General features: G+C 45.4%; 1 protein-coding gene across 1 annotated transcript; it reads left to right on the top strand.

Annotated features, from left to right (window-relative positions):
• Positions 1-14,191: 14,191 nt before the first annotated feature.
• Positions 14,192-20,247, top strand: SLC3A2 (solute carrier family 3 member 2). Its single transcript, XM_073658480.1, has 10 exons — positions 14,192-14,334; positions 14,413-14,862; positions 16,074-16,247; positions 16,376-16,479; positions 17,306-17,377; positions 17,470-17,534; positions 17,622-17,808; positions 17,892-18,032; positions 18,157-18,261; positions 19,500-20,247. Exons 2-10 carry the CDS (start codon positions 14,430-14,432, stop codon positions 19,845-19,847), a joined length of 1,629 nt encoding a protein of 542 aa, XP_073514581.1. The 5' UTR covers positions 14,192-14,334; positions 14,413-14,429; the 3' UTR covers positions 19,848-20,247.
• The last annotated feature ends 2,317 nt before the right edge of the window (positions 20,248-22,564 follow it).

Here is a 22,564-nt window from a genome sequence, read left to right as displayed (position 1 = left end):
CCTGCCTGGAGTGGGGAGGTGGGGAACCTAGTGATGTGGGAGCAGATAGGGGCTGGTTTCTGGGCATAGGTAGGAGCCCATTGGTTGCAGGTCACCTGGGCTCATACACAGAGAGGGAGGTATAAAAGGTAGGCACCATCTTAGATCAGGGTTCAGTTCAGTCAGACAGAGAGTGAGAGAAGAAGACAGGGAGCAGAGGATCTGCTGGAGCTCTGCTCCAGGGCCAGGCCTAGAGTAGAGGCCGGGGCCTGAGGGAAGAGAAGAGAACAGAAAGGAAAGTAAGAAGGAACAGAACACCAGGAGAGGTCCAGAGACACGAAGGCAGAAGGAACCCTAAGGACCCAGGAGATTGCGGGCGACGGGCTGGCAGAACAGGGTACCGGATCCCAAGTTGGTGGAGGTGACTAATACCTGGCCAAGAACCGGTGGTCGTGATCATTTACTGGTGCGACCCCTCACTACACCTACTAGGAAGGCACACCACATAGGGTCAGGGAAGTGGGCACCTAGCCCTCCCAGGAGAAGACCCGAGGCAGCTGGACAGAAGTAGTGTCACTGGTGGGGCACAGCTGACGAAAGGATAGAAGGGAGTCCTGTGCCACACTCCGGAATTGCCTGGGGGTTGATCGAGCCCCCTGCCTGGTGGACGCAGCACAGCTCAGGCGGTCCTACCTGTGCACAAGTGACCTAAATGAGAACTGTGAGTAAAGAACCTGAACTGCAACACCTTGTCTCTGTGCTTTCTCACCGCGTACAGCACTACTAGTACTGGGACGCCCCGCACCACAACCACCATCATCGCTCTACATTGCCCTGAGGCTAGACTCCTCCCATGGGGAGTTATGCTACACTCTGCTGCCCTCACAACATCAGCCTCAGAGGTCGGTTCAGCAGCGGCGGTTCTTATTGACCGCAATCCACGGGTGGCGTAGTCGGACATTGCATTATACTGATACAGAGACTGCCACAACCTTGGTCTGACCACCATGAGCCACGGGACCGGCTCGCCACTACTACTCCCAGCATTGCCCTGAAGCCCGGTCCCGAGTGCCCCATGGCCCAGGGGGCGAGTCAACAACAGTCACAGTCTCTCATGTGGCCCCTTAGGAAAATTAATCTCCCACCCCTGCTCTATTTTGTATAGCGCTATGTTATGTATAGTGCTGTACACAAAAGAAAAATTTGCGCGGTGCATTATGTGCGCCACTATCTTTATCTTTTTTCCATCTACAAATGTGCACCAGAGCACCTGTGTGTTACTTACATGACCTATCACATGATCAATCAAAAAGGGATCATGTGACATGTCACGTGTTCCACTGGGTAACTGGTGGGGGGCCCACGCCTGCTAAACTGCTCGGGGCCCTGGCTACTCTTAATCCACCTCTGGTCGGTGTGTGAGAGTGGTTGTTCATCAGTATTTTGCACCTGTTCTGCCCCCACCTTTATCATGGAGGCTGCTGCATCCTGCAGTACATCGGTATTGGTAAGTATGGCCTTTTTTCTGGGATGATCTAAGCATACAGCGACATACTTCTACGTCACCTGACGGCAAGGAGATTATAGGTTTGTGACCTGTCAGAAATGTGACTTATACTTCAATATTTTGCCATATAATGGTCAATATACTGTAGAAATAGGATCCTAGCATCTAGTATACCAGTCTTAGGCCACGGCCCCACTATCAGTATTCGGTCAGTATTTTTTCTCAGGAGTGGGACCCAAAACCAGGTGAGGAACAATCAGAGAGAAGGTATAGTAGACAAAAGTCACCAATTCTGCATTTATCACCCACTCCTGGTTTTGGAGCCCACTCCTGAGAAAAAATACTGACCGAATACTGATAGTGGTCTGTGGCCTTGGGCCACGTTCAGTATTTGGTCAGTATTTTACATCAGTATTTGTAAGCCAAAACCAGGAGTGGGTAAAAACTGCAGCAGTGGTGACGTGTTTCTATTATACTTTTCCTCTGATTGTTCCTCTCCTGGTTTTGGCTTATAAATACTGATGTAAAATACTGAACGTGTGACCGTGGCCTTACTGTCTTACATCAGAAATGGCTGTAATGTCTGCTTATGCACTGGGAACATCACACTGTATGTGGGGATACTGTGAGGGCATCATGTGTGGAGGACACACTGTAAGGGCTGTGTGTGTGAGGGGCATTATACCACATCTGGGGATACTGTAGGGGCGCTGGGAGCATCATACTGTGAGGGCATTATGTGTGGGGGCGTCATACTGTGAGGGCATTATGTGTGGGGGCGTCACACTGTGAGGGCATTATGTGTGGGGGCGTCACACTGTGAGGGCATTATGTGTGGGGGCGTCACACTGTGAGGGCATTATGTGTGGGGGCGTCACACTGTGAGGGCATTATGTGTGGGGCGTCATACTGTGAGGGCATTATGTGTGAAGGCATTATGTGTGGGGGCGTCATACTGTGAGGGCATTATGTGTGGGGGCGTCATACTGTGAGGGCATTGTGTGGGGGCGTCATACTGTGAGGGCATTATGTGTCGGGGCGTCATACTGTGAGGGCATTATGTGTCAGGGCACCAGGAGTATCTTATTGTATGTGGGGATACTGTGAGGGCATTGTGGGTGGGGGGGATGCACTGCTGGGGCATTGTACTGTATGTGGGGATACTGTGAGGACATCATGTGGGGGGATGCACTGCGGGGGCATCATACTGTGTTAAAGTGCACCTGTCAGCAAGATTTTGCTTATTAAACTACATACACTGTCAGGTGGGCGTCATTACACTGAGTAAAATGATACCTTGCTTGATGAAATCTGTCAAGCGATTCTTTTATAATCTTTATTTTCATGTCTGCCATAATGATATGCTCGTGCTCTGGGGAGGGGCTGTAGCTGGTGCTCTCATTATGTATGCCTATCTCTGGCCTCTGACAGGTCGCTGTGCTTTCAGTGACCTGTCTACGGTTTTAAATATTGCCTGTGTAATTTCTGTTCAAAAGTGAAAATTTGCATCCCCCAATATGGCTGCCGGCACCCACGCATGCGCAGTAGCATCTTTTGGTCGCCGAGATGCTACTGTGCAAGCGCGGGCCAAATGCTGCAGGCAAATTTATTTTTCCTCTAGCAAAATGGTGCCCGCGCAGTAGCATTTATCGCTTGCTGACAGATGCTACTGCGCGGCACCATATTGCTGCACCCAAATTCTTTTTCCAAAAGCAAAATGGCGGTCGGCCTGGGTTCTGTGGTACGAGCACAAGCCCTCTAACATGGACACACGCATTCAGCCTTAGGCCCCATTCACACGTGGTTGAACAATCACATTACACCAAAGAATTGCTACAGTGTCCCCTGTCATCATTACGGGAAGCAGATGGCGCCCGCAGGTAAACGTTGCATACGCAGCGGTCGTCATAGTGATGAATATGGCCACGACCAGACAAGGCTTCCCTATATGTGAAATATAGGAGAAGCTGTCCTTGCCCCTCGTCACTAATGCCCACTGTCCTTCCTGTGGCACAAGCTGGTGACATTACCCACTTTACAAAGCAGACAGCATGGGTCCATTTTTTTAATGTAACGACGTGTAGGACAAAACAGCTGCTTTGGGTAAAAAATAAATAATAAGTTGCTGCTATTATCGCACAGTGTTCACAATCATCAGGAAATAATCTGTCACGGCTCTGCCGCCATTTCGCGGCTCCACCCGCGGCCATTTTATGTGTTGTGCAATTGTGCATTGACTTTCTATTTAGTGAAAGGGGAGAGAGGATAAGGCGTGGTCTGGCCGAGGCAGGCGGAGAAAAACAAGGGGAAAATGGTGGAGGGCTTCTTAACAACGCCTGCTGACTGAGGGCGATGAGAATATAATAGTGTTTATCTCGGTGCTGTGGCCGCTGGGCGCCATTTCCTTAGCGCGCGCACCGCACTGCTTGTGTCTGAGGTGATTTGTGGAGGATGAATTCCCGGATGTTGCCCGGCAGGACTGCTCCTGTCCGGTACATGCCGGCTGTGTCTGCCCCCTCCTCCATACTGTTACTCCCCCAGTACAGGAACCTCTGTCTTGTCTCCACAATCATCCATGTTTGTGAGTGAGGAAACTGCATAAATGGCAATTCCCTCATAAACTGGTCGTACTGGAATCAGTTCATGAGGTGATGTCTCCACTAACTGATGACATACATTTTTCATATAGGCAATAATAAAATATTAGCCTCTCCTTCCCATTACACAGTAACTAATTGATTGCGCATGGATGACACACGCCTGGCTCATCCAATTTTTCCCATTCTCCCATTATTTTGAATGGGCAAGTTATGGCCGCCATCTTCGTCCTCTTGTGAAAGTCAGCCCGACTATTCAGGCTTCATAAGAGACCATTGTTTTAACGCTATACCACAGAATATGGAAGAAGTGATCAGACGATTGCAGTTTTAAAAGAAAAACTAAATAAAAATACATGTATATTTGTAAAAATAAATCGGTCTCCTATGAACGCCAGCCACACCGTCGTAGCAGGCACGGAGGGCCTTCAGTAGACCCCCCGACTGCCATGACAGTACATCGGCAAGTGGCATCAAAAGATGCAAGAGTGGCATTTATAGGGTTAAAAGCAGCGTGACTCCGCTTGGTATGATGGGGACCCGACATAAGAAGTACCAGTACGTCCGATTTTAGGAAAGGGATGATGATAATAATAATAATAATAAAAAATACTTGGTATCTCCAAATTCACAAAAGTCCGATCAAACAAAAAATGTTAATTCAATCCCATAAGATAAATGTTGAAAAGAGAAAATAAAAAAATGCAGAATTGTACGGTTTGTCCCTTTCGGAAAAAAGAAATGCAATAAAAAGCGATCACATCTTTGTATGTATGCCAAAATGGTATCAATAAAAACGTCAGCTCGCCCTGCAAATAAAACGAGACATCGCACCGCTCCAGCAAAGAGACAAAAGACATTACAGCTTTCAAAAAAATGTGGGTTTTTTAATGCAAATTTCTAATTTATTTTTTCCTCCAGTTAAATATATATAAAAAAAATTGCAAGTTTAGTTTTGCCATAATCATGCTGATCCATAGAGTCCCATTACCTGGTTATTTTTATACTGCACAAAGACAAAATAATGCAAGAATCGCTTTTTTATATATATATATATATAATATATATATAATATATTATTTTATTATTTTTTTTGCATATATAAAGTAAAAAAGGTGTGTGAAATAAATAAATATATATTTATATGGATTGTGCGTGTGACCTGCAACCAGAAGTCCAGCAGTTTGGCTTTTTGTTGTTGCTTTTCTCGCCCAACACACTGACAATTAAATGCAATGCGATATTCTGTACTAGCCATGTAGTCGAAATCTGTGCCGATATGCCAGATGTAGAGAAGTGCAGCAAGCGTCAATGTAAACCACTTTTTCCTGTACAGTTATTATACATCTGGGGCCAGAAAAAGGTTTTCAGACATATGCTGTACGGCAAGGCTATGTGCCCACGATGCAGAAATAAAGCAGAAAATTTCTGCAGCGTTTCTGCATGTTCTTGGCAGTCAAAAACGCTTGCGGATTTTAGACGCGTTTTTACATGCGGATTTGACTTGCGTTTTTCAAGTGCATTGGGACCTCAAATCCGCATGCCGAAACGCACAAATAATGGACATGCTGCAGATTTTTCCGCAAGGAAAATCCGCTGCAGAAAATTCTGCAGCATGGGCACAGAACATGCAGATTTTCATTGGGGATCATGGGGGCGGATTACCAAGCGTTTTTAAAGCATTTCTGCTGTGGAAATTCTGCACCAAAAACGCTTGAAAAACGCATAGTGGGCACGCAGCCTTAGGGCCGAGTCATTGCTGCTTTTTTCATCTTTTTCCTATTCTAAATATGGTTCTATGCCTTTTTTTGCAGAGACGTCTGAAAGTAAAAGTAGAAACATTTTTGAACTATGTTGTTGTCACATGGTTTGTTTAATATATGTTGGACGCATCCTGATGGAGGGTGTCTGTCCGACCCCTTTTTAAAGTTATAATGTGAACACATCCTTAAGGATGTCTTTTTCTGGCAGTCAAAAACATCCAGCAGAAGACACCTCAGGAAACTCGCTTTTCTCTGGAGTTTTGTAAACTTTAAAAGTTTTTTTTTTGCTACTGTTTATTGGGGGTCACTTCCCAACTTTTTTTGGGGGGGGGGAGTGGCAGAGTGTTTTTATGGCATTTTATTATCTCCATAAATTTTAAGACAATTCTAGCTTTTCTTTTTTTTTTTTTTTTTAAATGGCGGAAATCCTGACAAAAAAAAGTACTCGCTGGGGGGGGGGGGGTGTCTTCTAGGCGCTATTGTTAACCTTTACAATGACTTCTACTTATAAAGTAGGGAGCTTCTTCCTTGCGGAAATCGCCTGTTGGGTGGACTTGTCCCTTTTTTTGAACAGCTGAACATACGAACAGCAAATCGTTCTTGTATAATGAATATGTACATTAATTTGAGCGTATTTTATTATGCATGCTTTGGTTATCTAGATGTTTTAACCTATTTGTGACTTTTCAAAATGTTACCATTTTTGCGCAATATTATTCCTGCTGTCTGGTAAAGTACAAAATCCATCTAAATTTTTTTTTTTTTGCGCAGTTGAAAAATAACGTGCAACATTTTAATGCTTATTGAAAGCATCGTGTGACTTTTTATTGTAAAAGGTGCAAGAGAGACAAAAAATGAGCACTAAATTCATCCCCCATTCAATGAATTTGGTGTAAAACTAAAAAACAAAAAATGGAGGAGAGTCCGGCATAAAGTTCTTAATAAAAGGCACGCTGAGATGTGACCGATTTATTAGCTCACATAGCCAGATATACACATCTATGTCAGCCACGTTCAGGTGTACATTATATTACATTTGTGGGGCCATGTTTAGCCCCAATTCCTTTTGTCTTTTTTTTTTTTTTTTTTTTTTTTATCAGAAAAGTGATGTACTTGGTGGAAAAACCCAAAGAAGTTACACCATAATGTGAAACCTTTTTTTACACCACTTTTAGCTGCAATAATAAATCGCCTTACTGATGTAAAAAAATGTATTTGGGGCCCTCAAACCCTCTCTTATACACAGTAGATTGTTTGTTTGTCCGACAGCTACAGAGGTGCTTAAAAGTTTGTGAATCCTTCAGAATTTTCAATATTATTAGATAATTGATGTCGGCCTACATTTCTGTAATGTGTATGTGTATGGGGGGGGCCTTTAAACTCCGAGCATAAGGACATATGTTTTATAAAAGATTCAGCACATATCATACAGGAGATGTATCCTACTCTGACTATATTGTATATATAGTGAGCCTCGTGGCCCCCCCCCAGCTGTCATGTGGCCCCTTATTTACCAGACTCCATGGGTCCCCTGTGAATGTTATTATTGCTGCTGACCATGTTCCCCGCACACAGAACGTCGGCTGTAAACAGCGTCCTGACATCGCCTTCTTCCTAGTATCAAGTCTTATTATAGATCGTCCTGCAATACGATCGAGTTCATCTCTAGAACATGTTTACTGTCGGTGCCGGTGACTCACGTGAAGACGAGCTGACACAGGAATCTTGGTCAGGAAAACATTATTTACTTATGTCCCACACTGAGCAGTGATATTCATAATGCAACACAGACAGATACACAGAAGCTAACAATTAGACAGGTTTTTTTTTTCCAGGAATAACATGATAAAAACGTGTCTCTACATGCACCAAAGCAGCTTTGTAATTTGCACCATATCAAAATTGGCTATCACCAATAATCTCATCACCACGTGACCCGCCAGATCACATGTAATAATGGGTCATTTACAAAAGATCCGGCACTGGATCGTTTATGTGAACTGAGGGAGCCGGTACCACAGTTAGAGTCATTTGAAGTTTCTAAATGGCTGGGGGTAAAATCTCACAGGCCAGCTGCTTATGTGGCCAAAAACCCAGCCAAGTCTGCAGTTTTATTGAAAATTCCTCTGGCAGGTGAGTGGGGTTTCGACTGCATTGGGATCAAGGTGATTTTTACCTTTTTAAAAGGGTATTTTCCAGTTGTCTCTTGAGCAGCTCAGAGCTATGCAGTCCCCCTCACTTCCTGGATCCTGGCAGGGTGGGCACTGGCTGTCCTCCTTGTTGTGGTGAGCAGCTGAACTATAAAGCTCAGCACTAACACATTCAGCTGTCAGTGGTTTGTTTTAAGCCTTCACTGCTAACACTGTATTTACTCATAGAAATAACAGGGCATTTGAACAAGCACACTGCTCAGGAAAGTAAGAGCTGTGATTAGGAGAACTGCTCTGGGAGCAGCAGATTGTGGGTGCTGGTGATTTTGCAAAATTTATAACAGCGGCTTGTCATGAGCTGAGAGAGAGGGTGGAGGAAGGTGAACAGATAATTCCTGTATAAAAATCAGTTGGATTGAGAGTGGTGGCTGGTATGTTGGGAGTTAACTCCTAGAATGTACTTACTCTCGGCCATGGTCTGGGAAAGTACTTGGGTCCAGCTATGTATGTGAAAACTAGCTGTATGCTATGTAAGATAAAAGTACTCATTGAAGAAGAATGACAGCAGATAGAAGAAGCAAGTCAATTGCGAACTTTTCTATTTTCATGTTGTCCGACTAACTAAAGCAATTTAATAACTTGGCTAGATTCTTAAAAGCGTAGTTCAGGGTCCATATATAGACCATAAATGCCCAGTCTGGTTGCAGGTCTCCCGACCCAAACTGATATCCTCATATGTGTCTACAGAGTTGTAAGTTTGGGTTATGAGACACACACACAGCCAGACCAGGCATTGCGGTCCAGTTATAGACCATGAACTATGCTTTTGTGAACCCATCCTCAAGATAGGTGAACATATGTGTGAACACATGTTTGATAGGGATTAATTCATACATGCAGTTTTGTGAAACGGCCCTAGTGGCAGACAATGTACATCTTGGAGAATAAGAGATGGATGTTCATGTCTGTAGAAAAATCTCTAGGATGAGACATGACTTTATGATCAGTGTGGGGCCGACATGTGGGACCCCCCATTGATCCTGACAATGTAGCTGACGAAGTTTTGGTGTATGTCCTCTTCCTGCACCTCTGGCAGCTGTCGGGAAGGATCTGAATCCGAGCCCCATTCAAGTAAATATACTTCCTTACACAAAAGGGTGTCTGGAAAGAATGGGACAGCACTAAATCAGCTTCATTCTCAGGATTGGTGGAGGTCTCTGAGATATCCGAACAATTTACCAGCATTTTTAAAACATACTAAATAGGAAGGTAAGGTCAGGTATAGGCTCCGTTCACATTAGTCTGTCCTTAATGTCTGCAATAACACTGTATGGCCGGAGGATTTCTTATGGATTTTGTTATTTTATTCTTATTTTTACACAGGGACACTGCGGGAGCAGACACTACTTCTGTTATCATTGTCCCTGCTGGTGCTGATCACAGCCCCATCAGGGAACAATGATGAGAGCAGAGTTCAGCACCTGGCACTTGGGAAAAGCGCTAACTGTACCGCTGATTCCCAGGCGCCGGTACGTGTGCTCCTGATGCGGCACACACAGACATCTCCGGTACCGGAAATATACAGACGTGTGAAACCGGCCTTACATAGCAGATTATTTTTGCTATGTATGTGCCAAAGTGACTCTTGTGTCACAGAATAGAAACTTGACTCCCATATTTATTAAAGCCCACAATCTGTATTTTGGCTACTGTAAATATATGGAAATGTGAAACCGGCCTTATAGAATGCTGTATATCAGAGTTGAAAGGTGGAGGCTGTATCTCATATCGGTCAAACCTGGTGACAGGTTCGCATTAAGGGGCATACTGCACCCACAAAAAAAAGGAAAAAAAGTTCATGGTAATTTTTTTTTTTTAATTTGATGCCTCTGCATAGAAAACTTGGTAGAATATGGCTTTCTCTCCTAGTAAACTAAAAAAAAAAAATAGTGCACCAACATAAAAGGACACCGTTTTGACCTCCATCAGGTGAATGAAGTTTTGCTTGGTGATGCCTTGGGAATTTTCTTGAGACGAATTCCAAATGTGGATTTTTTTAAAAAATGTCATTCACTTTGCTAATACCGTAGAATGCAGTATTTTTGCTGCAGGAACAAAAAAAAAAAACCACGTATGAACATATATGCACAAGACCTCTTTATCAGGTGGATTATGGCTGAAAAAGCGCTACAAAAAAACATAAAGTATGAACATATATATGTCAAAACAACTTGCTGTGCACATGTTCCGTCTTTTGAAACTTTTTTTTAATTATTTCATACTTCGAAAGCCATGAAGAGGCTAAAAGTCTCACCTGTCCATTCTGCTTGGGAGACACCACTACACTGTGTGCAGAATTATTAGGCAAATGCGTATTTTGATCACATGATACTTTTTATACGTGTTGTCCTACTCCAAGCTGCATAGACTTGAGAGCCAACTACCAATTAAGTAAATCTGGGGATGTGCATCTCTGTAATGAGGAGGGGTGTTGTCTAATGACATCAACACCCTATATAAGGTGTGCTTAATTATTAGGCAACTTCCTTTCCTTTGGCAAAATGGGTCAGAAGAGAGATTTGACGGGCTCTGAAAAGTCCAAAATTGTGAGATGTCTTGCAGAGGGATGCAGCAGTCTTGAAATTTCCAAACTTTTGAAGCGTGATCACCGAACAATCAAGCGTTTCATGGCAAATAGCCAACAGGGTCACAAGAAGCGTGTTGGCCAAAAAAGGCGCAAAATAACTGCCCATGAATTGAGGAAAATCAAGCGTGAAGCTGCCAAGATGCCATTCGCCACCAGTTTTGCCATATTTCAGAGCTGCAACGTTACTGGAGTATCAAAAAGCACAAGGTGTGCGATACTCAGGGACATGGCCAAGGTAAGGAAGGCTGAAAAATGACCACCTTTGACCAAGAAACATAAGATAAAACGTCAAGAATGGGCCAAGAAATATCTTAAGACTGATTTTTCAAAGGTTTTATGGACTGATGAAATGAGAGTGACTCTTGATGGGCCAGAGGCTGGATCAATAAAGGGCAGAGAGCTCCACTCCGACTCAGACGCCAGCAAGGTGTAGGTGGGGTACTGGTATGGGCTGGTATCATCAAAGATGAACTTGTGGGACCTTTTCGGGTTGAGGATGGAGTGAAGCTCTACTCCCAGACCTACTGCCAGTTTCTGGAAGACAACTTCTTCAAGCAGTGGTACAGGAAGAAGTCGGTATCGTTCAAGAAAAAGATGATTTTCATGCAGGACAATGCTCCATCACATGCATCCAACTACTCCACAGCGTGGCTGGCCAGTGAAGGTCTAAAAGAAGAAAAAATGACATGGCCCCCTTGTTCACCTGATCTGAACCCCATAGAGAACCTGTGGTCCATCATAAAATTTGAGATCTACAGGGAGGGAAAACAGTACACCTCTCGGAACAGTGTCTGGGAGGCTGTGGTGACTGCTGCACGCAATGTTGATCGAAAACAGATCAAGCAACTGACAGAATCTATGGATGGAGGCTGCTGAGGGTCATCATAAAGAAAGGTGGCTATATTGATCACTAATTGTTTTGGTTTTGCATGTCAGAAATGTTTATTTCTAAATTTCGTGCACTGATATTGGTTTACCTGGTGAAAATAAACAAGTGAGATGGGATTATATTTGGTTTTTATTAAGTTGCCTAATAATTCTGCACAGTAATAGTTACCTGCACAAACAGATATCCTCCTAAGATAGCCAAATCTAAAAAAAACCCTCTCCAACTTCCAAAAATATTAAGCTTGAATATTTATGAGTCTTTTGGGTTGATTGAGAACATAGTTGTTGATCAATAATAAAAATAATCCTCGAAAATACAACTTGCCTAATAATTCTGAACACAGTGTATTAGGCTGTGTGCACACGTTGCACATTTGGTGCCGATTTGCTAGCAAACCCTGATGCCAGCAAAGTGAATGAGACCTGAAGTGTCATGCACACGTCGAGTATTTTTGACTTGCAGATTTCGTGCAGAAAATAATCTGCAGCACGTCAATTCTCTGTGCGGTTTTGCTGCATTTTTGCCTGTGTTTTTTTCTGTGCATTCAATGGGTGGAAAATGCAGGCAAAAATGCAGCAAAACCGCAACATTTTTGAGGCTGCATTTTCCTACCAAGAGATGCAGAAATTTCTGTGCACAAATTACTCAACTTGTGCACATACCCTACAAGGGAATCCATAAACAGGTTTTGCAATGTAATCTGAAAGCGGCGTATGGCCAGAGACCCTGATTCCAGCGATTGTGCCACTTACTAAACTGCTTGCTGCAGTTTTGATAAAATCTCTGTTTTATTTGTTGTAGGTGTAGCAGAACTCAGAATGCTGAGCTGCGCATAACCCTGCCCGCACCACTGATTGGCGAGTGATAATCTCCTGCTGATAAAACACTGATTGTAATGAAACTACAGCAAGCAGCCTAGTAAGTGACTCATCACTGGAATCAGGGTCTCTTGCTCTTTATTGTGCTGCTCTCAGATTCAATAGCAAAAACCTGCTGACAGATTCGCTTTAATACATACAATAAAAAAAAAAAAAAAAAACTCCAGCAGCAAAGTCGCTACAAAATTTGTCAGAATAGATGTTTCACTAAAAAACTCTGCGGCTACGTTTTTTTTTTTTTTAGCAGAGAGATCCTCTGCACATACTCAGTGTTGTCAGGAAAAGTTTTGTATACAGTACACGTTTTTGTTGCACTTTTAGGGCTCTTACATGTCCGTGTTCCGAGTATGTGTGGCATCCGTTTCCATACGTACAGGAGACACTGACACACCTAGATTCCGTGCACATGTCAGTGTGTTTCCATGGACCGTGTGACTGTAGGCAAAACACGCTGACATGTCTGTTTGTTACCTGCAGCACGGGCAGCAAAACGTCCCGCTCACGTGCACACTGATGACACACGGATGTCATCCGTGACACATATTGGCGCCTGGGAATCAGAGGTACAGGTAGCGCTGTTCCCAAGCGCCGGGTGCAGCAGGCATCTGTCATCATTGTCCCCTGCTCGCGCTGTGATCAGCCTCAGCAGGGGACAATGTTGATAGCTGTATTCTGTCCCCGCTGTGTCGAGCAAGTGTAAAATAAAAAACATTATACTCTCCTTTACACCTAATTCCCTGAAGCCATTGTCCCCTGTAAAAAAACGAAAAAAATAAAATACAACCATAATGCTCACCTGTCCGACATACTGTCCCACGCTGTAATCCACCTGACCAACAATTCTGCATCAGCGTCTGTAATGGCTAGAGGCCGACCGCACACGCTGAGGAGCAGAGGAGAATGACTCGCTGCAGCTAGCGGGCCCCTGAACTGCACTGAGCTCAGAGTGACAGGACACCACTCAGTGAGCTCAGTGCAGTGCAGGGGCCCGCTAGCTGCAGCGAGTCATTCTCCTCTGCTGCTCAGCATGTGCGGTCAGATGGATTACTGCGTGGGACACTTATTTCACCTTCAGACAAGTGAGTATAAGGATTTTTTTTATTTCTATTATTTTTACATTAGGAGACAGCGGGAGCAAAATACTACTGTCAACATTGTCCCTTTCTCGCACTGACAGGGGACAATGATGAGGCAGCGTCCAGCACCTGACGCTTGGGAACAGTGCTAGCTGTACCGCTGATTCCCAGGCGCCGGTACGTGTAATACTGATGCGGCACACGTTTGCCACACGTATCACACACAGGGACACAGATATCTCCGGTATTGTTTTTTTCCACTACAGGAAAGAGCCCTTATGTGTATATTTTTTTTTCTCCTATTAATTTGCCTGGGTGGAAAATGCAGCAAAAACACTGAAAGAATTGACCTGCTGCAGATTAAAAAAAATGCATTAATGGTTAAAATCTACAAGGAAAAAAAGCAGCGTGTGCATGAGATTTTAGAAATATAATTCACTTTGCTGGCACTGTAAACTGCAGTGTTTTTTTTATTACTCTTGAAAAACGCAAATGTGAACAAGCCCTTGGGCTTCCCAGGAGTCCTTTATGCAGCGGATTACCCAGTGTACAGTTGCAGTGCTGAGTGATGAGAAGTGATCATGCTCTTTGTGCTGTGGGGGATGTCATTGTGCCTTTCCTTATGCTATCTCCTCGTCTGCACTATGTGGTAGGGGGTCAGTGACTGCCTGCTCCGCTGTGACTCGGGCTCCTTTCACATTTTAGGAAATCGTCTCCGGCTGTTGCATCAGTGTCTCCCGTGCAGGGGCGGGGCCAGCCTTAGTAGTGGGAGGAGCCGAGTGCTTATATAGGGGAGCCTGCTCCTCCGCGGCCAGTCTGCAGCTGATCGCTGACACATACACTTACGGGTGAGCGGCACAAGCCGGCCGTACACAGAGTAGATGTGGCGGACAGGCCCGGAGCTCATGTGTCTCCTCTCTCCTCAGGCTTCTTCCCCGCAGACATGACGCAGGACACGGCGCTAGACATGAAGGACGTGGAGCTGAACGAGATGGACCTGGAGAAGCAGCCAATGGCGGCGGGGGCAGGAGATTCCCCAGTGGGGGGCGAGAAAAACGGGGTGGTGAAGGTGAAGCTGGAGGACGAGGACGATGATGGCGGCAGCCGGCCAGTGAAGTTCACCGGCCTGTCCAAGGAGGAGCTGCTGAAGGTGGCCGGCACCGCGGGCTGGGTGCGGGTGCGCTGGGCGCTGCTCGTCCTCTTCTGGCTGGGCTGGGCCGGCATGCTGGCCGGAGCGGTGGTCATCATCGTCCAGGCCCCGCGCTGCCGCCCCCTGCCGGCCATGGAGTGGTGGAACAAGGGACCTCTCTACCAGATCGGAGACCCCGCCACCTTCCAGGACGCCCAGGGCCAGGACGGGGTCGGGGACATCGCTGGTGAGTAATGAATGGGGACTGCGCTGTACACGTCACTGCGGGCAGGGTGACGTCACCGGAAGTCTGTGTTGCATTAGCTCCTGCCTGTGCCGCTTCTTACATGACATGTACTTGTCATTATGCCACATGTCACTGTTCTCAAAGTATCTAAAAATGGCTGCAAGGAGCCCCTCCATACACTGTGGGATGATCCCCGCCCCTGTGATTAACACTTATCCCCTCCAGAATGGATGTCCATACACTGTTATGACCCCCTGTAATCAACACTTCTCCCCTCCAGAAGCCCCTCCATACACTATGGCTTGACCCCCTGCAATCAACACTTATCCCCTCCAGAATGGCGGTCCATACACTATGGGATAACTCCCTGTAATCAATACTTATCCCCTCCAGAATGGCGGTCCCTGTGTCGTAGTGGGTGGCGCTGTTCTCGGTGCCCATATAAAGTGTACAACGATGATCATTCCCACCTGAGACCCCTGTTCTTGTGATTGGTTGCACCTTGATCATCTTGGGGATATCAGATAAATCTTCTTCATAAGGAATTATTGCCACCGCTAAAGAAAATGTTACAGCGCTGCACAGGAGGTATGAAGCATTACTTGGCGCCCATTGAATTAAAAGGGGTTGAGGATTTTTTAAATGGTGGCAGAAGCATTAATAGAACATATCTTGTACTCTTACTGTTAAAACCCCAGCACTGACCATTCACAGATGACAGCTGCAGCTGATCACTGGCCTCCTGTCTTATGCTGGGCAGTGATTGTTTGCAGCTGTCACCCTAAGGGCATCTCTTGACAGGACAGCTGGGGTAAATGTATTTTATCTTGAATCTTAATGCATCCACTACCTTCTGTTGCCGTTCGAAAATCTTCAACCCCCTTTTAGTTCATTGAGCACTATGTAGTGCTTCATGTCTCCTGTGGTGGCGCTACAGAGGACCTTCTGTCTTGACAGGTTACAGATGATCATGGTGGGTCTCAGCATCTGCATATTTGTAGAGAATCCCCTTTAGGGCCACAACTTTTTGTCTTGCTAAAATGAAGATCATTATAGTCCAAGAAGTGGGTTTGTGGTGAGCGCCATTATTCAGAAAATGTGCTGCCAGATACATACAGATTGCGTGATGTAGAGGACGTTAAGTTGGTGATAAATACTATTGTTAGAAGTTGCAGAATAACACCCATCATTTCTGTTCCTTCGATGTCCAGGAATACAGCAACGCCTGGATTCCCTCAGCAGCCTGAAAGTGAAGGGTCTGGTGATCGGACCTTTGCACATCAATTCTAAAGATGATCCTTCCAGTACCAGGCTCAAGGAGATTGACCAGAAATACGGAACCATAGAAGACTTCAAAAGCCTATTAGATGCTGCTCGTAAGAAAAGTGAGTGCCATGTGTTGTGCCCTTCAGGCAGGTGCTAGCAATGATGGGATCCCCGAGGAGACAGTGCTGCTGGTGAACTACGAGAATAGCAGTGAGTGTATTAAGCAGATTTCTTCATTTATTTTTAGGCATTCAGATAGTTTTGGACCTCACTCCTAACTACAGAGGGGAAGATGTCTGGTTCAACGAGGAAATGAAACGGTCAGAGAGTGCCCTGCTAACACAAATACAGGTGAGACCACAAATACAGGCCTATCCAACAATGAGTATGTGCTCTGCCTACATAATGCTGACTACTTTGATTGTGTCCTATAAAGCTTAAAGGGGTTTTCCACTATAGGAAAACTCCTGTCTTTTTAGCTGCAGTTTGCTTTAAAAAAATAAACCTATTTATTCACCCTCCCCTGGTCCAGCACGGACTGTCCACTGCTCCTCCTGGGGTCTGCCTGTATTACTGATGTTACGTCAGCAATGCAGCAGACAATAAGTGAACTTAGCTGCTCGTGCTGTCATCTCTGATGTAGCTGTTTAGCTTAGTGATTGGCTGCAGCGCAGTCAATACAATGGCAAAGATTCGAAGCAAAAACCACTGTCCACAGGTGCAGTTTGTTTTTTGAAACTAAAAAACCCTTTTATGTGGGGCATTTTTAGGTTCAGAATATTCTATCCGTATCCCATTGGGCAGTGTCTGCCTACTCTTGTCGTTCAGCTGTACTATGACCCGTAGAGGATGCCACAGCATTTCCTGCACTTCATCTACACAGTGGCACGTTTGCTGGGTACTGCAGTCTTGTCCCATTTACTTTAACACTGCAATACCAAGCGCAGGTGAACATTTGGGGAAGCCCTACAGTCAGATTGTCTCGTCCACGTGTATACTATTTGGATTAAGAAATTTGCCCCAGCGTCTTTTTCCCTTGGAGTGGTGCAGCTATTTAAATGGCACCACCACTCTCATGGAAAGTGATGCAGGCCCTATTTTCTCATGAAATTGCTTTTTTTTTTTTCCTGTTCAATCGTAAAGAAAGAAATAACTTTTTTTATTTATCGTCTTGCAGGATGCCATGCATTTCTGGCTTGAAAAGGGTGTTGGCGGAATCTTCATCAGTGGATTTGAGAAGATCCAGAATGTAAGTCTGTTTGTCTTACACTTTTATAGTAGGCTCCGTCATGTTACATCCTTAGTTCGGTGATAAAACTTTTTTTGTTCTTCCCTTCACAGCCCAGTGAGCTCATTCCTGAGCTGCAGAACATCACTGCGAACCACAGCACAGAGGGTAAAGCCAGGCAAGTATCTAGGATGTTCTCGTACCGTAGCGTCCTTCTCATTGTTTGAAGACACGTGTTGACATGTTTTGTATTTTCTCTTGACAGGGTACTGCTCATTTCCTCTAATGATTCCCCCAACAACCAGATAATGAGTATCCTCAATGACACAACCACTGGGATATTAAGCACCAGCTATCTGTTGAGCAAAGGGAATGAAAGCGACAACTCTCTTGGGGAGCGGATACGGCAGTATCAAGGGTTTGCTTGGGAACAGGACAAGATTCTGTGGGCGGTGAGTATACCTGGACTTTGCCATATACTGGAAGCTGAAGTATATCGATCGATGCTAACATTTATAATGTTTCTTTCCTATAGATCCGACCACGTTTAGGACATGTGGCGTCTGCAGTGAAGGATGAGTTGCTGCGTGTGTATCAGCTCCTGCTCTTCACTCTTGAAGGAACACCTTTAACTTTGTATGGGGATGAGATTGGACTTAAAGATTTGCCTGGACAGGTAAGGGCTTTACAATAAGATGACATCAGCGGACAAGCCTAGACATGAAGTGGTCTATGCCAAATCTGTTAATCTGCCCCCGACTAGTCTGCACGTTGTTCCTTACGTGTTCCCTCCTCCGCAGCCGGCACGTGCCCCGTACATGCAGTGGGATGGCGGTAAAAATCATGGCTTCTCTGAAGGCACAGTGGATGAGGTGAATGACCTCAACATGAACATCTCATTTAAGGTAAGGAGTAGATATATTCTAGTACAAAACATGTATATGACCTCGGTCATACAAGTCCTTGTGTGGTTGACTTCTCGCATGTTCTTCAAACTGAGAATAATTGAACAGTGTGTTTATTTTTGAAAGATGGATGATGTGTGTAACTATTACTTAGAGGGGCTTTAAAAAGAAATCTTCAGATGCTAGAAGGAACTGTCAAAGGACAACTTCCCACAGGTCCTCATACACATGTTCTTCATTGGGGAGAAGGGAATAAGCATCTCAACCACATCTGGCTGTTGCTTGTCTCCCTTGAGCGCAAAGATCAGACATGTTGAAATCCTGAACAAAATTTTGTTGTCAGCAAAGTGTCGATATAAGCCGTTCAGCCTGTGTCTATGCAGTGCATTACAATACATCATTGCATGCACAGACCGACCTGCCGCTCAGGAGTCTGGGAAAGCATTTTATTTGCTGAAAGATTTAAAGGGTTTTCTCTAAAGGGTTTGTTTTTGCATCAGAGATGACAGTGCTATTCTTCACAACCCGACAGATCTGCCGAGATGCATTCACCATCGGCATGGAATCGTGCACGGAACCTGTTCATTAGTATCATGGCGGGTGTTTAGGGGTCATAACCTCATGTGCATCATTCACCTCTTATGCAGAAGTGGACAACGCCTCTAACTGGCCATGGAGGACAATAGAGAGTTGGGACTATGGTTTAATGGTGATTGTTAGATGCTCGGATTTTGAGCATATACCTAGTCCATAAAGATCCGCATAATGCAAATGTGTCATTGAGCAGGGGGCAATTGTCAGAGGGGCAGGTGGCTGTTGGATGGTGTCGGGGGCATGGGTGGTGCCAGCGGCCAGACTGTGCGGGGGGACGAGGCGTCGACTGACTGTGCAAAGGGGTGGCCGAGCAGGGGGGCAGGCATCAGCTGGTGTAATGGTGTCTATCTCTCTAACCTTTATTCTCAGCAGTAACCTATGCACTTGGATGTTTTCTTTGCTCTTTGTTCCCGATATCTGCTCACGCTGCAGTTTTGTCCTTGCTGTCGGCAGCTTTCTCTGCAGCAGCGCATTTATCCCCCTCCTGACTCGGCTCATTGTATTGTGTGCTCCTAATCCTGTGCCATGGATTCTTGGATACAACCTTTACCCTACTTTGCTACAGACAGATAAGAGAACATGAGGTCAGGGCTAAAATGTCTTTCACAAACTTTTTATGACTTTATTTTTTTAACTTTCTCTAGGCCCAGGAAGAAGATAAAGATTCTTTACTCAGTCTTTATAAGCGGCTGAGCGACCTGCGGGGCAAAGAGCGATCCCTTCTTCATGGAGACTTCACACTACTCCACCACACTGACAAGGCGCTAGCTTTTGTGCGAAGTTGGGACCAAAATGAAAGATTCGTGACTGTAGTAAACTTTGCTCCCGAGGAGGAGACGGAGGTGTCCATAGCACATGCGAATATACCGGAGCAGTGTTCAGTAGTTCTGAGCTCAAACTCGGAGAGGAAAGAAGGCAGCAGTGTTCCTCTACAGAGGCTGAGGTTAGCGGCAGGAGAAGCCTTACTGCTGAAGTATCTGTACAGTGCATAAAGCTCTGCCTGCGGAGCCGCACTCACATTCCATATTCTGACCCTGTCCACTCCAGGAGGCCCAGTATTAGCCCTTGTCCATCCCTCCCTTTCACTCTTCCCTCCCTTTCATCCTTCATTGCACTGAGACCGCCATCACCCTTAATGTCTAAATTTTTTATCGAGCAAGAGTTTCTTTAAACGCGTTAACAGCAATAAGTGTAGTGTGCTTTCTCGTGCCGTGAACAGTAAATGCTCTAGGATGTGTGCACACCTGTGTATGGATGACTGTTTCATACAGATAATACAGTATTGTGGCAGACTGGCCCCTGGGTGTTTGCGGAGGGAATAATAAAAGGGAGCAAAGCTTTCTGGTCAGAAAAAAGTTTCCTTTTAATAAAAGTAGTTTACATGTGAGCTGATATTGTCGTGTGGTTATTATGCTGATTTCTGTTCACATTTCAAGTAAAGGGTAGATGGGAATTTCATATTACTCCAAAAGAGGTTCTGCAGCAGTTAAAGGGAATCTGTCACCGGTTTTGGCTCGCCTGTGTTAACTAAGCAAAGGTCTGTGCTGAGCCGCTCTTGGTGTACATCTGGAAACCAGTGAATTTTTTGTTTTTGGGTTAGTATGCTTGGTTTATACATAAGTATATCTAAATGGGTTGTCTACTACTGAACGGCTAAAGTGCCCCAGAATAAAAAATAAACACAAAAAAACCCTTTTAGATGGGCACAGCTTCAGCGATGTTGGTGCTGTGTTCTCAGTCCGGTAGCATCACATTAGTCAGCGACTGCTGATTTTGCTGCAGCCTTTCAGTATTCCATCAGAGTGGTGATTGGCTGCAGCAGTCATGTAACTGCTAAGACACAATGTCTTTAACTTGAAAGGACATATTTAAAAAAAAAAAAAAAAAAGAATGCAGCTGTACTTACTGCTGAAGTAATTGGTGCTGTATTTTGCCCCTGTGCTGCTGCACTTTGCTGTGCGTTGTCGGTGGGCCTTCGTGCTGGTACATATGGTGGCCTTCTTTAGGAGACAACACTTTAAAGAATTTTTGTGGTCAGAAAAAATGTATTCACTCTCCAAAACCTGAGATGACTAGCATACAGGATTCTGGCCATCACAAATAATATGGACTCCCCCTGCAGCCCACCTTGGGTATTAAAAATTTTGCATTATTTAAGGTGCTGCGTAATGTGTTCTCTTATACAGTTCCCCCACAAAAATATTAGTTTGTATTTTTAAACACACTTTCTCAATACGCCTTCCACGACTGCATTGGAGGATGTTGTCCATGCCCTATTGAGGGACAGGAACATAGAGAGATTAAAAGCCCCTCCCCACCATCAGTCCCCAGTGTTTTCCTGTCCCCCTTGGGGCATGGAGAGATCCTGCAGTGCTGTCGGGATGGCAGGGCAGCGCTGTTTTTCCTTACCTGTGTGCCGGGCAGTGGTCGGTCGGGGTGCTCCCTCCTCCCTCCTTGCTGCTCCCCCTTTGGGAGACCACCCTGGCTTCCTGCTGGGAGGCACTGTTTTATTTAAAACCCATCTGAAGATACCAAAAGGTAAGGCTATTCCCACTATGGAAGGTGATAGGTCCTGTACCCCTGCATCTGCAGAGCCCAGCATGCCCTCGGCTACAGTGAGTAGTACCTGGGTGGTCACTATGGGGTTATCTCGGCCTCCTTTGAGATGACACTAGATCTCCCCTCCTTCTGTTTCACACGGGTCCCCTTCTCTTCCCCTTTCTTAGGAAGACAAGGCCCCCGCTTCTAAGAAGGATAAAGACCAGCCCCGTAGATGTGGCATCTGTACAAAAAAAGCTGTCCTCATCCTATAAGAAGAAGTTGTCAGCCCTGTACGGATAAAATTATTAGAGAAGAAAACCCCTCACTGATTGAGGAGCTTAGATCACTCATTAAACAGGAGGTCCAGGCCTCCTTTGCTGCCCTGCCTGTCTATTCCTCCTCCAGGCCCTCTCCCCCTAAGAAGAGGAAGATCCAAGAGTTAGACTCAGATGTGGTCTCTATGGACGCTAGTAGCTCAGCCTCTGATGATTTGGTGTCCGTGGGGCCTGCCAAAGCAATCGAAACCGGTAGATATTATTTTTCCTCGGACAACTTAGAGGAACTACTGGATGCTGTCTCAGGCCATGTCCAGGGCAGACCTACTTGACTCCATCCCTCTCCTTCAAAAAGCCTTTCTTAGCGGACGCCTCGGCTGAGTCAGTCCGTATCGCGGCTAGGGCAGCTGTCCTGTCCAATACTACTCGCAGTGCACTATGGCTCAAAACATGGAGTGGGGACGTCACCTCTAAAGTCAAGCTCTGTTCCATTCCATTCCAAGGAAAATATGTATTTGGCCCAGCCCTGGCTGAAATCCTGGAAAAGGCCTTGGACAGGAAGAAAACCCTTCCTGAACAGAAACAGGCTAAGAAACGTTCCTTTTGGCCTTCCCAAAGTCACCCCTCACAGTATAGATGAAAGGGAAAATCTGGGCGCTGGAGCTATCCCAAAGTCGGCAAGGGTCGCAACATCCTTGTACCCCAGCAACAACACCAGCAACAGGACAGACAATGACTTGGTCCGTGTAGGGGGGCGGCTTTCAAATTTCTTTCCCAGTGGCAGGCAATATCTTCCTGCCAGTGGATCCTCAATACCATCAAGGAGGGTCTTCTATTGGAATTCGAGAGTCGCTCCCCTTAGATCCTGAGGGTCACGTCCCTTCCCTCTCGGG

Source organism: Phyllobates terribilis, unplaced genomic scaffold, assembly GCF_046119375.1.
Source record: "Phyllobates terribilis strain yellow unplaced genomic scaffold, ASM4611937v1 Scaffold_13__5_contigs__length_258822181, whole genome shotgun sequence".
NCBI lineage: Eukaryota > Metazoa > Chordata > Amphibia > Anura > Dendrobatidae > Phyllobates > Phyllobates terribilis.
This window is presented reverse-complemented; position numbering and strand designations above follow the sequence as displayed.

What these genes read in the sequence shown, in the direction of transcription:
- SLC3A2 (XM_073658480.1), top strand. Translation starts at nt 14,430, where the DNA reads ATGACGCAGGACACGGCGCTAGACATGAAGGACGTGGAGCTGAACGAG. An exon ending in AGGACAAGATTCTGTGGGCG is followed by an intron (nt 17,809 to 17,891) that starts GTGAGTATACCT and finishes TCTTTCCTATAG; the next exon opens with ATCCGACCACGTTTAGGACA. An exon ending in ACATGAACATCTCATTTAAG is followed by an intron (nt 18,262 to 19,499) that starts GTAAGGAGTAGA and finishes AACTTTCTCTAG; the next exon opens with GCCCAGGAAGAAGATAAAGA.